General features: G+C 51.5%; 1 protein-coding gene across 8 annotated transcripts in view; it reads right to left on the reverse strand.

The window, feature by feature from the left end:
• Positions 1 to 14,770, reverse strand: part of DLGAP4 (DLG associated protein 4) — a 104,196-nt gene that overhangs the window by 4,052 nt on the left and 85,374 nt on the right. For 7 of the 8 annotated variants that reach the window (XM_075571854.1, XM_075571857.1, XM_075571856.1 and 4 more), the window contains 2 exons: positions 7,743 to 8,098; positions 4,393 to 4,514 (listed from right to left, as the gene is read on the reverse strand). In XM_075571854.1, coding sequence (XP_075427969.1) covers positions 4,393 to 4,514; positions 7,743 to 8,098 — 478 coding nt within the window. The remainder of the gene's footprint in view (positions 1 to 4,392; positions 4,515 to 7,742; positions 8,099 to 14,770) is intronic. The other variant, XM_075571861.1, reaches the window with a different exon arrangement.

The following is a 14,770-nucleotide window of genomic DNA, read 5'->3' on the forward strand; positions in this document are numbered from 1 at the left end:
TCCCTATAACTCCTCCTATTACCCCATATAACCCCTCCCTATAACTCCTCCTATTACCCCATATAACCTCTCCCTATAACTCCTCCTATTACCCCATATAACCCCTCCCTATAACTCCTCCTATAATCCCATATAACCCCTCCCTATAATTTCTCCTATAATCCCATATAACCCCTCCCTATAACTTCTCCTATAATCCCATATTACCCCTCCCTATAATTTATCCTATAATCCCATATAACCCCTCCCTATAACTCCTCCTATCACCCCATATAACCCCTCCCTATAACGCCTCCAGGATGGGCTGCAGGTGAGCCAGGATGGCCTAAGACCCAGGGGTTGGTGGCTGTGTGTTGGAGATGGAAGTAGGAGAGGCCGCAGGCTGCAGCAGGTGTGTAGGCCTTGGTGAGGCTGAATGCAAGGTACAGGAGAGTTTGGAGAGAAATTAAAGAGCAGAACAGAAACTGCTTAAGAAAGAAGAGAACCAAGCTTTATTGCAGAGGTATTACCGTAAGAAGGCAGAGTTAGAGGAAGAAAACATTAAATCAAAGATACGTCGTATTTCTGAGAGAAACGTATGCAAAACTTCTGGGAGGGAGAATTTTGTGATGATAGATCCAGTAAAACAGAAACGTTCCCTCATGAAAACAATTGATATGCTAACCCACAGTGCTGAGCAAAATGCAGAGCAGGGCGCTGATTCATGTTGTGGAACAAGAAGCCAGAACCCCAGTAAGAGTCACATTAAAAGCTCTCAAGATAAGATGAGTGTGGAGACACCTAAAAGAAATGGGAGAGAAACTAGATCCCAGAACAAGTCTGTGAAGCCTAAAGATAAAACAGAGAACTTATCCCAGGAAAACTCTGACTCAGATCCTGACAGTTTAATTCAATCAACTGCCAGGAAAACCCCAAAGGGTAAAGCTGCAAAAAAAAAAGAAAGCAAAGGACCGGCGGCTAAAGGTTTCTACAGGAGAAGGTAACAGCCCTGTAATAGGGTCCAAAGACTTCAGGGAAGGGGACTCACCTCAGCGTGTATCAGACTGTGAGCAAGGATCTGTTCTAGAGCTTCCAGCATCCCAGGGGTTAATAGCAGAAGCAGCAGAGGATCTGGTGGAAGGCCCATTGAATGTAAAGGAAGTAACAGACACCTGTGATGTTGGGTTATCTCAGACTCCCACCCATGGAGAAGTTACAGAGATTACAGTGAATTCTGGAGATCAGCTGGAAACAGAGTTTGTACATGAGAGCAGTGAGCCAGGTAACATACGCTCACCTGGATTTACAGAACCACCCCCTGCTTATTAGCAGGTCCTGTGATTCAGAACCCTGAGAGAGGAGAACTGCATGTGGTAATTAGCAGCAATGGAGACAGCATTAACCTTGTAGTGCCTGGGAGTGAAATTAAGGTTGTAGAGACTGAAATTGCTGCTTCTATGCAGATAGTTCCTGATAATAGAGTGGCCCAATCAGAAGATGGGGTAAAGCAAAGTAATGGTATTGAAGTAACCAAAGTTCATACAGCACCTCATTCAGCCTGGAGTGGGAGATCCTTTGTGAGCGCTGTGGCCAGAAATGCTCAATCTTTGAAAAGGAGAAATGTGGTAAGGTTGAGGTATAAAGGCGGAGAGGAGATGAACCCTGGGAGGATTTTTATTGGAAAACATCTATTAAAAGAACCCTTGGGCTTCAGAGCAGATTAAATGTGTGCACTTATCCATGTTCCAGGTTTTTGTGAGTATGATGTCAGCTTTAAGAGACCTCAGGCTTTGGACTATTTCTGGACAAGATATGAGTATTAAAAATATGAATTATGGAAGTCCTTTGCAGCTATTTCTGTGTCTAAGTCAGAAACAAAGTCTGTAACAATTCTCTTCAGACACGAATCTGTCCCAATATCCGATATTCATCCAATATTCTGATATGGCTTGGCAGACCATGTGAAGTACTGGCTCTACCTACAAGAATTATGGATGAAGAAGACATCTGGATAGGAGGCTGGAAAGTGCAAGTCAGACTTTGGCGACATGGCAATGTTACAAAACATCTGCCCAACTCCTCTTTCATTGGAAGAGAAAAAGGAAACTGATTTTACTATGGTCAGCCAACCTTGTGCCATTGATGTGGTTCAGCCAGACACTTAAGCAATTCTTGTGATGTTCTAAAATGCAACTTGTGCCAGTCCTTGGACCACGAGAGGGCAAGTTGTACAAAGATTAAGTGTAATTTATGTGGTAATTTTGGACATTCCTATTGGAGATGTGCAGAAGCCTGGCATAATATCCTTAGAGGGAACCTCCTCAAACTTAGTTCCGGAAGGAAAACAGTCTGAGGATACAATGGACGAACTTACCAAGAGTGTAATCCTGGCGGGCAATAAAGATAAAAACAGAATGCAGAATTGTATACAGGCTAAAAGAAGGAAGAAGGTTACAGTAAAAAGACTTGGACATCCTACAGGTCCTGCTGGTGAAGTTCCTGAGGTGCCTGTAAAGAATTGTTTTTCTGTTCTTAGGAAGGATTGGGGGTCAAGAGCTGAAGACCCTGATGATGTAGAGGATCTTTCCTTATCTGAAGAGGAGCATAATATGGCTGTTTCCATAGAGTCAGACTCGGACATGATCCCATCTTCGGTGGCTACTAAGAGGTTTGGGTCATTGGGGGATAATGTGGGGGAAAAGAAAAAGTAATATTTGTTTCTAAATTAATCCTTTAAAGGTAGCAGCTATTCGTGTGGCAGTTAGGGTTCTTATTTTGTTTCAATTTAAAATGTGTATAAAGGAAATGTGAAGGTGCTGTTGAGAGGAGAAAAGTTGGAACAAATGCGGAGTTTGTATTTATATAGTGTAAGTTCGTACATAATGTGCAGTTTTTGTTTGGCAATTTTCTATGAAATGCAATGTTGGAAAAAAGTGTTTTCAATAAAAAGAGTTCCTCCTATTACCCCATATAACCTATCCCTATAATTCCTCCTATTACCCCATATAACCTATCCCTATAATTCCTCCTATTACCCCATATAACCTATCCCTATAACTCCTCCTATTACCCCATATAACCTCTCCCTATAACTCCTCCTATTACCCCATATAACCTCTCTCTAATACCTCCCAATATATAACAGTTAAATATTACAATATTAAATATTACAATGAATTGCTTCTGTCTGTGTCACTATGTCACCCTGCGGGGTGAGGGACAGACTCATAGCTCCCTGCTGTCTGTCTCACTGTGTCACCCTACGGGGGGAGGGACAGACTCATAGCTCCCTTCTGTCTGTGTCACGGTCACCCTGCGGGGGGAGGGACAGACTTGTAGCTCCCTTCTGTCCGTCTCACCCTGCGGGGGGAGGGGGAGGCTCATAGCTCCCTTCTGTGTCACCCTGCGGGGTGAGGGACAGACTCATAGCTCCCTTCTGACTGTGTCACCCTGCAGGGGGAGGGACAGACCCATAGCTCCCTTCTGTCTGTGTCACTGTGTCGGGAGGGACAGACTCATAGCTCCCTTCTGTCTGTGTCACTGTGTCACCCTGCGGGGGGAGGGACAGACTCATAGCTCCCTTCTGACTGTGTCACCCTGCGGGGGGAGGGACAGACCCATAGCTCCCTTCTGTCTGTGTCACCCTGCAGGGGGAGGGACAGACCCATAGCTCCCTTCTGTCTGTGTCACTGTGTCGGGAGGGACAGACTCATAGCTCCCTTCTGACTGTGTCACCCTGCAGGGGGAGGGACAGACCCATAGCTCCCTTCTGTCTGTGTCACTGTGTCGGGAGGGACAGACTCATAGCTCCCTTCTGTCTGTGTCACTGTGTCACCCTGCGGGGGGAGGGACAGACTCATAGCTCCCTTCTGACTGTGTCACCCTGCGGGGGGAGGGACAGACTCATAGCTCCCTTCTGTCTGTGTCACTGTGTCACCCTGCGGGGGGAGGGACAGACTCATAGCTCCCTTCTGACTGTGTCACCCAGCGGGGGGAGGGACAGACTCATAGCTCCCTTCTGACTGTGTCACCCTGCGGGGGGAGGGACAGACTCATAGCTCCCTTCTGTCTGTGTCACTGTGTCACCCTGCGGGGGGAGGGACAGACTCATAGCTACCTTCTGTCTGTGTCACTGTGTCACCCTGCAGGGGGAGGGACAGACTCATAGCTCCATTCTGTCTGTGTCACCCTGCGGGGGAGGGACAGACTCATAGCTCCCTTCTGTCTGTGTCACTGTGTCACCCTGCGGGGGGAGGGACAGACTCATAGCTCCCTTCTGCCTGTGTCACTGTGTCACCCTGCGGGGGGGAGGGACAGACTCATAGCTCCCTTCTGCCTGTGTCACTGTGTCACCCTGCGGGGGGAGGGACAGTACATACTCTGTGTCACTATAAGATGCGATTCCCTTTTTACCTCCACTCCTCCTCCACCTGGACCCCGATGGACTGGAATTTGGCCGGAGGGGGGGGCTCGGGTATAGGCACCGTCTGGACACTGTCCACCTGTGAGGGAACACGAAAACCGACACTGACCCACTGCTCGTGGGTAAAGATACTCAGCATCATTATACAGTGCGGCGTGTTCATTATCAGTGTATAGATACTTATCATCATTATACAGCTCTGCATATTCATTATCAGTGTATAGATACTCCGCACCATTATACAGCGCAGCATATTCATTATCAGTGTATAAGAGATACTATGCATCGTTATACAGCTCTGCATATTCATTATCAGTGTATAAGAGATACTCAGCACCGTTATACAGTGCAGCGTGATCATCATCAGTGTATAAGAGATACTCAGCATCGTTATACAGTGCAGCGTGATCATCATCAGTGTATAGAGATACTCTGCATCATTATACAGTGCAGCGTGATCATCATCAGTGTATAGAGATACTCTGCATCATTATACAGCGCGACATGCTCAATATCAGTGTATAAGAGATACTCAACATCGTTATACAGTGCATCGTGATCATTATTAGTGTATAGAGATACTCCCGATTGTTATACAGCGCAGCGTGATCATTATCAGTGTATAGATACTCCGCACCATTATACAGTGCAGAGTGATCATCATCAGTGTATAGAGATACTCTGCATCATTATACAGTGCAGCGTGATCATTATCAGCATATAGATACTCTGCATCATTATACAATGCAGCGTGATCATCATCAGTGTATAGAGATACTCTGCATCATTATACAGTGCATGGTGATCATTATTAGTGTATAGAGATACTCCGCATCATTATACAGTGCATCGTGATCATCATCAGTGTATAGAGATACTCTGCATCATTATACAATGCAGCGTGATCATTATCAGTGTATTATTGTTATCCTTTATTTGGGAAGCGCCACCATATCCCGCCGTGCGGTACAATGGGGCAGAGTGCGCTGTATGTTACATCATCGTTACAGGTGAGGACAGACCAGCGCAAACAGATACAGAGCGGTGATGAGAGCACTGACCCGGAGAGCTTACACTCTACCGGGAATGAGGGACAATGTTGAAACAAAAGGTAAGGTGGCTGCTTATTGTGGGACGGAGTATACATCAGGATGGAGTATGGTCTAGCTGCACAGCTGATCCCATTAAGGTTTGGGGGTGTGGATGTTAGGGGGTGTCCAATAACGTGGAGTTTGGTCCAGCCGCAAAGATGGTCCCGATAGGATTGGGGGGTGGGGGGGGGGCGTGTTACACACAGCTAGTCCCAATAGGGTTAGGGGGGGATGTTACACACAGCTAGTCCCAATAGGGTTAGGGGGGATGTTACACACAGCTAGTCCCAATAGGGTTAGGGGGGATGTTACACACAGCTAGTCCCAATAGGGTTAGGGGGGGATGTTACACCCAGCTAGTCCCAATAGGGTTAGTGGGAATGTTACACACAGCTAGTCCCAATAGGGTTAGGGGGGATGTTACACACAGCTAGTCCCAATAGGGTTAGGGGGGGATGTTACACACAGCTAGTCCCAATAGGGTTAGGGGGGGATGTTACACCCAGCTAGTCCCAATAGGGTTAGGGGGGGATGTTACACCCAGCTAGTCCCAATAGGGTTAGGGGGGGATGTTACACACAGCTAGTCCCAATAGGGTTAGGGGGGGATGTTACACACAGCTAGTCCCAATAGGGTTAGGGGGGGATGTTACACACAGCTTGTCCCAATAGGGTTAGGGGGGATGTTACAAACAGCTAGTCCCAATAGGGTTAGGGGGGGATGTTACACATAGCTAGTCCCAATAGGGTTAGGGGGGGATGTTACACACAGCTAGTCCCAATAGGGTTAGGGGGGGATGTTACACACAGCTAGTCCCAATAGGGTTAGGGGGGGATGTTACACACAGCTTGTCCCAATAGGGTTAGGGGGGATGTTACACACAGCTAGTCCCAATAGGGTTAGGGGGGATGTTACACACAGCTTGTCCCAATAGGGTTAGGGGGGGATGTTACACACAGCTAGGGTTGGAGAGGAGGCAAGTTTTTATTTTTTATTTTTAAAGCCGAGTTTTTATGGAGTTTAAACATCTGAAAACTGGGGGAGAGCCTGATGGTTCGTAGTAAGGAGTCCGAGCGCACGGCAGAAGTCTTGCAGGTGAGAGTGCGAGCAGGTGATATAAGGTGGGGGGGGGGATAAGGTTGAGGGGAGAGAATTGGAAAGGAATAGGTCATGTATTGGATTAAGTTTGTTGCAGACAGATTGTGTGTTCCATAGGGCCCAGGAATCATCATCATTATACAGCACAGCGTGAATAGATACTCGGCATCATTATACAGCGCAGCGTATTCATTATCAGTGTATAGATACTCTGCATCATTATACAGCACAGTGTCTTCAGTATACATGTATAGATACTCAGCATCATTATACAGCATGGCTTGTTTGTTATCAGTATATAGAGATGCTCAGCATCATTATACAGTGTGGCCTGTTCAGCATCCGTGTACAGATACTTATCATGACAATATCATGAGATTTTAGGTATTTTAATCCATCTGGTGCTTCAGGGGTTAATGGGCTACCATTTGGGTTTAAAGATACCATGTATTCGGTTCGTTTTCAAAGGGAACTCAGTAGAAGTTGCTATATTATTTATATATATTAAAACATTTAATAAGTAATGCATTGGGCTCTGAATGAACAGTTGCACGCTCTGGGGAGAGTATTTACATTTTCGGACACATTTTGCTACAACCGATTTGTGTGTGTTAAAGTGCAGTTTGTGTATAATAAAACAGGGGCCTGGGGCCCTGGCAAATATTAATTTTCCATCTTGGTTGCATTTCCCGGGTGGTGGCAGCGTAAAGATATGATTGCAATTGAGCAAGGGGTTAATATGAACTCATTGGAGGTACCTTTGCGGAGGAGAAAGGCGAGTTGATTAGAGTATCTGCGTGTATTAAACCTGGTTGCATATCTAAGTCACGTGCCCACTTGTGTGCTGTTCATGACAGTTGGTACATGGGGACAGATTTAGGGGAGATGTTACTCATTTTAGGGACCTTTGCGAAGGTGAAGAGTGGGGCACCTTGCGGGCTGTCTATTAACACTTGTCCTGTAGAGGAGATATTGTCCATTTGAGGGACCTTTGTGGAGGTGAAAAGTGGGAGCGCGCTTGCAAACAGAGTATTAACCCTGTGACAATACTCATCATTGTAGAGCGCAATGTGTCTATTATCAGTGTATAGATACTCAGAACCACTATACAGCGCGGCGTGTTCAGGTTCCGTGTACGCTGCAACTCTCACCTGGATGCCGATGGAGGACAGCTTGCGCTTGGGGAGGGGTTCCGGCGGGCGCGGCGGGTCTTCCTTGCTGATTTTCACGGCCGCATTCTTGGGGGGCACTTCGGGGGGCGCCTGCCTGACGGGGGTTGGGGGCCTGGCCCGGGTCACGCTGGGGGCCCGGGTGCTCTCCAGGCTCTCGGTGGAGGTGCTGAGCCCCGATTGGCTGTTGGCCTCACTCTGCCGTTCCTGCGCGTCCAGGTAGGAGTCGTGCGCAGACTCGGTGCTGCTCTGCACCGTCACGGAGATGAAGGGCTTGGAAGTGGTTCGGGGGGGAACAGGCGGGGGGGTCTTTTTGTAGCCCACCAGACACGAGGAGCCTGCGGGACACAGAGCAGAATAGTCAGGGATAGCAGCAATATCCTGCGTCGCCCGCAGCGAATGCAGCACACAGCATAACGCGAGCGCCTGCCTCACAGACCTTACAGTCCAAGTCAGGTGCCTGAGCAGTGACCTGCCTGATCCCAGGCCTTCCCACTTCAAAGGCAGTGCACTAACAACTTGCACACCCTTCCTGCCAGGATTATAACCCACTCTCCGACCAATCGGATAGCTGCGTTGAGCAAAGTTTACAGACCCTTTAAGAAAAAGAGAGCAGTGATTGGTTTAGGCTGTCGCCATGGTAATAAGGCCCTCACAGCATATAATCCTAGAAGGCCCGGGTGATATAAGGCCCTCACAGCATGTAACACTATAAGGCCCGGGGGATATAAGGCCCTCACAGCATGTAACCCTATAAGGCCCGGGGGATATAAGGCCCTCACAGCATGTAACACTATAAGGCCCGGGGGATATAAGGCCCTCACAGCATATAATCTTAGAAGGCCCGGGGGATATAAGGCCCTCACAGCATGTAACCCTATAAGGACCGAGGGATATAAGGCCCTCACAGCATGTAACACTATAAGGCCCGGGGGATATAAGGTCCTCACAGCATGTATCCATATAAGGCCCGGGGGATATAAGGCCCTCACAGCATGTATCCCTATAAGGCCCGGGGGATATAAGGCCCTCACAGCATGTAACCCTATAAGGACCGGGGGATATAAGGCCCTCACAGCATGTAACACTATAAGGCCCGGGGGATATAAGGCCCTCACAGCATGTATCCCTATAAGGCCCGGGGGATATAAGGTCCTCACAGCATGTAACACTATAAGGCCCGGGGGATATAAGGCCCTCACAGCATGTAACCCTATAAGGACCGGGGGATATAAGGCCCTCACAGCATGTAACACTATAAGGCCCGGGGGATATAAGGCCCTCACAGCATGTATCCCTATAAGGCCCGGGGGATATAAGGTCCTCACAGCATGTAACACTATAAGGCCCGGGGGATATAAGGCCCTCACAGCATATAACACTATAAGGCCCGGGGGATATAAGGCCCTCACAGCATGTAACACTATAAGGCCCGGGGGATATAAGGCCCGGGGGATATAAGGCCCGGGGGATATAAAGTTCTTGGAATCGGCTCAATATGAGAATATACACAGACTGGGAAACAAGGAGCAGAAAAGGAACGTGAATAGAGGGAGAGTCTATACCCTGTGACACGCACACACACACACGCACACACACACACACACACACACACACAGAGACAGCGAGACATGCACACAGCGCGAGACGCTCTTCCGCACGCACACCTACACTACACCCTGTGACACACACACACACACACACACACACACAGAGACAGCGAGACATGCACACAGCGCGAGACGCTCTTCCGCACGCACACCTACACTACACCCTGTGACACACACACACACAGCGCGAGAAGCTCTTCCGCACGCACACCCACACTACACCCTGTGACACGCACACACCACGAGACGCACACACACACACAGTGCGAGACGCGCTCCCGCACACACACAGAGACAGTGAGATATGCACATAGCGCGAGACGCGCATACACAGAGACAGAGCGAGACGCACACACACACACAGAGAGCGCGAGACGCACACACACCGACAGCGCAAGACGCGCTCCTGCACACACACACACAGACAGCGAGATATGCACACAGCGCGAGACGCACCCACACAGAAACAGCGCAAGACGCGCTCCTGCACACACACACACACACACAGAGACAGCGAGATATGCACACAGTGCGAGGCGCTCTTCCGCACGCACACCCACACTACTCCCTGACGCGTGGTCGAGACACGCGCGCACACAGACCACGCAAAAGACGCGCGCACACAGACTGCGCAAGAGACGCGCGCACACAGACCGTGCAAGAGACAGGCGCACACAGACCACGTACACAGACCGTGCAAGAGACAAGTGCACACAGACCACGCTAGAGACATGCACACACTGCACGAGACGTGCTCAGACAGCGCAAGAGATATGCGCACACAAACCGCACAAGAGACGCGCTCACACAGACTGTGCTAGAGACATGCGCACACACACTGCGCAAGAGAAATGCACAAGCACCACACGAGACGCGCACAGACTGCACAAGAGACGCGCTCACAGACCATGCAAGAGACAAGCGCACACAAACACCGCGTGAGAGACACGCGCGTGCACACACCGCACAATAGACAGCGCGCACACACTGCGCGAAAGACGCGCACACACTGCGCGAGACACGCACACACACCGCGCGAGACACGCACACACACTGTGCAAGACGTGCACACACACACTGCGTGAGAGACACGCAGTCACACAGCGAGAGAGACGTGCATAAACACACACTGCGTGAGAGATGTGTGCAAAAAGCGCAACAGACGCGCACACACTGAACAAGAGACACACTGTGCGAGAGATGTGCAAACACACACACTGTGCGAGAGGGACGCACACACCGCACGAGACACGCGCACACACACTGCGCGAGAGATGCGCGCACACCGCAAGAGACGCGCACACACACCGCGCGAGACACACACACACACCGCACCGCACGAGACACGCACACACACCGCACGAGACACGCGCACACACACACCGCGAGAGACATGTGCACACACACCGCACGAGACACGCGCACACACACCGCGAGAGAGTTGCGCGCACACACCGCACGAGACACGCGCACACACACCGCGAGAGACACACGCGCACACACACCGCGAGAGACACACGCGCACACACACCGCACGAGACACGCGCACACACACCGCGAGAGACACACGCGCACACACACCGCGAGAGAGTTGCGCGCACACACCGCACGAGACACGCGCACACACACCGCACGAGACACGCGCACACACACCGCGAGAGACACACGCGCACACACACCGCACGAGACACGCGCACACACACCGCGAGAGACACACGCGCACACACACCGCACGAGACACGCGCACACACACCGCGAGAGACACACGCACACACACACCGCACGAGACACGCGCACACACCGCGAGAGACACACGCGCACACACACCGCACGAGACACGCGCACACACACCGCAAGAGACACACGCGCACACTGCCACTAAATAGGGCACATACAATCATCACATAAGACACTGCATACTAGCAGACACACACACACCAGACATTGTATAGCAGACATACACATAGCGCATAACACACACAAGACACAGCAGCATACCATACATACACAGACAGCATACCAAATACTCGACATACTGTACCACACTGCATGCAGACACAGCACACCACACACAGCACACACACACGCAGCACACACACGCAGCACACGCAGCACACACACACACACACACACACACACACACACACACACTTGACAGGGATTAGAGTCGGTCTCTGCTTCCTGACAGCTGCCTGATGTCTGACCTACATATCCCAGCTCCCAGTCAGCATTTATCCTGCCCTCACCTCCCCCCCCTCTCCTCATCATCTCTCCCACCCCCTCTCCTGCTCATCACTTCCCCAACCCTGCCTTCTCTTTCCCCCCATCTCTCCCACCCGTTCCCTCACCCTCAACATCTCTCCCACCCGTTCCCTCACCCTCAACATCTCTCCCACCCGTTCCCTCACCCTCAACATCTCTCCCACCCGTTCCCTCACCCTCAACATCTCTCCCACCCGTTCCCTCACCCTCAACATCTCTCCCACCCGTTCCCTCACCCTCAACATCTCTCCCACCCGTTCCCTCACCCTCAACATCTCTCCCACCCGTTCCCTCACCCTCAACATCTCTCCCACCCGTTCCCCCACCCTCAACATCTCTCCCACCCGTTCCCCCACCCTCAACATCTCTCCCACCCGTTCCCTCACCCTCAACATCTCTCCCACCCGTTCCCTCACCCTCAACATCTCTCCCACCCGTTCCCTCGCCCTCAACATCTCTCCCACCCGTTCCCTCGCCCTCAACATCTCTCCCACCCGTTCCCTCGCCCTCAACATCTCTCCCACCCGTTCCCTCGCCCTCAACATCTCTCCCACCCGTTCCCTCGCCCTCAACATCTCTCCCACCCGTTCCCTCGCCCTCAACATCTCTCCCACCCGTTCCCTCGCCCTCAACATCTCTCCCACCCGTTCCCTCACCCTCAACATCTCTCCCACCCTCAACATCTCTCCCACCCGTTCCCTCACCCTCAACATCTCTCCCACCCGTTCCCTCACCCTCAACATCTCTACCACCCGTTCCCTCACCCTCAACATCTCTCCCACCCGTTCCCTCACCCTCAACATCTCTCCCACCCATTTCCTCACCCTCAACATCTCTCCCACCTGTTCCCTCACCCTCAACATCTCTCCCACCCGTTCCCTCACCCTCAACATCTCCCACCCGTTCCCTCACCCTCAACATCTCTCCCACCCGTTCCCTCACCCTCAACATCTCCCACCCGTCCTCATTTCCCCCACTCCCCCCTTCTTCATCTCTTCCTCCTCCTCATCTCCCACCCACCCCGAGACACTAATCCGGCTATAATCGTCAGGGGGCGCACACGCATGATCCATACCACACATGCGGAGACGGTTTTCCATGCGGCGCACATTATATACGCGTTACCAGGCGTGTACCGGTTTTACGCAAACAGCTGGCATTGGGACCGAGACGAGGTCTTCTACTTCAAACGTTATCACCTTTACTACTAGACCACTGCGTCTCTTAACAAGACCCCCTCCTAATGTCAGAGACCCTCGCAGACACAAAGGCCCCTGCTATAGGGGACTGGGGAACACACACACTGTGTGTATGTATAAGTACACACACATATGTGTATGTAGCGGAATCCCCTACGGTCCCCCCTGCCGGCCTCCGGCGTGGGGAATGGCTCCGCTGCTCCGAGCAGGAGTGGCGGCGGCCATTTTGTTGCGTCCAGAGCGTCGGCCATCTCAGGAGAAGGTGGGAAAAAGACTACAAGTCCCTGGAGGCTTTGCGCAAAGAGGCGCGAGTGGGCGTTTTCAAACAGAGAACGGCCGTTGCTGGTTCAGGGCTCCTCCACGGGATTCTAGAGGCGGCGGTTAGTCATCGGAAAGGCAGCAGAGTGGACAGACGCGTCCAGGGAGCTACTAAGGCCCTGGACTAGGCCAGGACTCTGCCCCAAGGCCCCAGTTAGGCCCCGGTCCCTTTAAAACAGTTAAGTGCTGTAGGGAAGGCCCTAGGTAGGGACTCTCCCCTTAGCATTGCAGCTATAGTTACCGCGCCGTCGGACGGACAGCCACGCGGTGCCCTGCGGCCTGGGACCATCTCCAGGGCCTGTAAACATTTAGGAAGAGACTGCTGCTGGAGCTCCCCCACGAGGCGGATCATCCCCTGTAAGGCGAGAGGGGGATTTGCAGGCCCCACGCCGTGGGACCTGTCTGACCCTTCCCAATTTGAGCTATCAGCGGTTCAGGAGTGCCCAGGGAGGTAAAGTGCACCAACGATTCCACACAGGGGCAGCGCTACTCCCCACACTTTGGGTGGGTATTATTCTGTGGGCACCGGGGCGGTGATTACTGTGTTGGGGGATATTGTACTGTTATTGATATTTGTGCGTGTGTTAGTAAACCAGTTATATATATACACCTGTGTGTGTATTCTTCACTGCAATTGGTTCCTGTGAGGGGTTATCCCGCTACGCTGGGATCCCTCCCAGGTGGAGGCGCTGTACCAAGGAAGAAAGAGCTCAACCCAGGCTCCCAGTGGTGGAGGATTAGGCCTCCTGTGAGCAATACAGGTAATCAGCGAGCGTAGTTCCTAATGTCACAGGGGAAGGGGGCTACATGTATAAGTACACACACACACACACACACACACACACAATATGTGTATAAGTACACACACAATATATGTGTATAAGTATCAAAATAAATAGGAGGGCAAAGGAATGTCCACCAAAGAAAATCACTTATATGCCCACCACTAGGCTAAAAAGTAACTTTTAATAAACCATATTAAAAAAAGAGAGCCAAAATTATCTAAAAGGAGTACGGCCCATATATAAAGAGACACCATTACCAAAGCGATGGCTGACTCAGCACGGAGGATAGATCGTTGTGTCTCAGCATTGCGCACTTGGAGTAGGGGGGGATAGCCGTTGATGGCTATGATAGCTAGGATGCAGGGAGATAAGGGGTGTTGTAACTATACATGTAGCCCCGCTCCCTGCTCACCTCCGTGGCCCGTGGGGGGGGGGGGGGAGACTGCAGGGCGTCCGGCGTTCCGCGGCGCATCTGGCAAGTGGGGGCCGCCATCTGGTATCTTCGTGCATGTGCAGTAGATGCGGTGCGCATGCGCAGTCCCAAGTTAGTGCAGCGGCCATTACACGGGCTCCGCAAGGGACTACATGTCCCAGGAGCCTCAAGAGAGATGCTGGAACCCCGTGGGCAGGAGAGCCAATAGGGCTCGTGGATCCATGCAAGGCAGAGTAAGGCTTTTGGCACGCAGAGGACTGCGCGATTCAGTCGGGAGCAGGACGGAGAGGAGGTAGTGCCCAGGGAGCAGTGCTCCGCTGGACTAGGCCGGAGTTCGCACCAGGTCCAAGCTAGGCCCCGACTCACTCTAGGTTGTGGTTGCTGCAGGGAAGGCCCATAGGTA

This window comes from Ascaphus truei, chromosome 15, assembly GCF_040206685.1.
Source record: "Ascaphus truei isolate aAscTru1 chromosome 15, aAscTru1.hap1, whole genome shotgun sequence".
Lineage (NCBI taxonomy): Eukaryota > Metazoa > Chordata > Amphibia > Anura > Ascaphidae > Ascaphus > Ascaphus truei.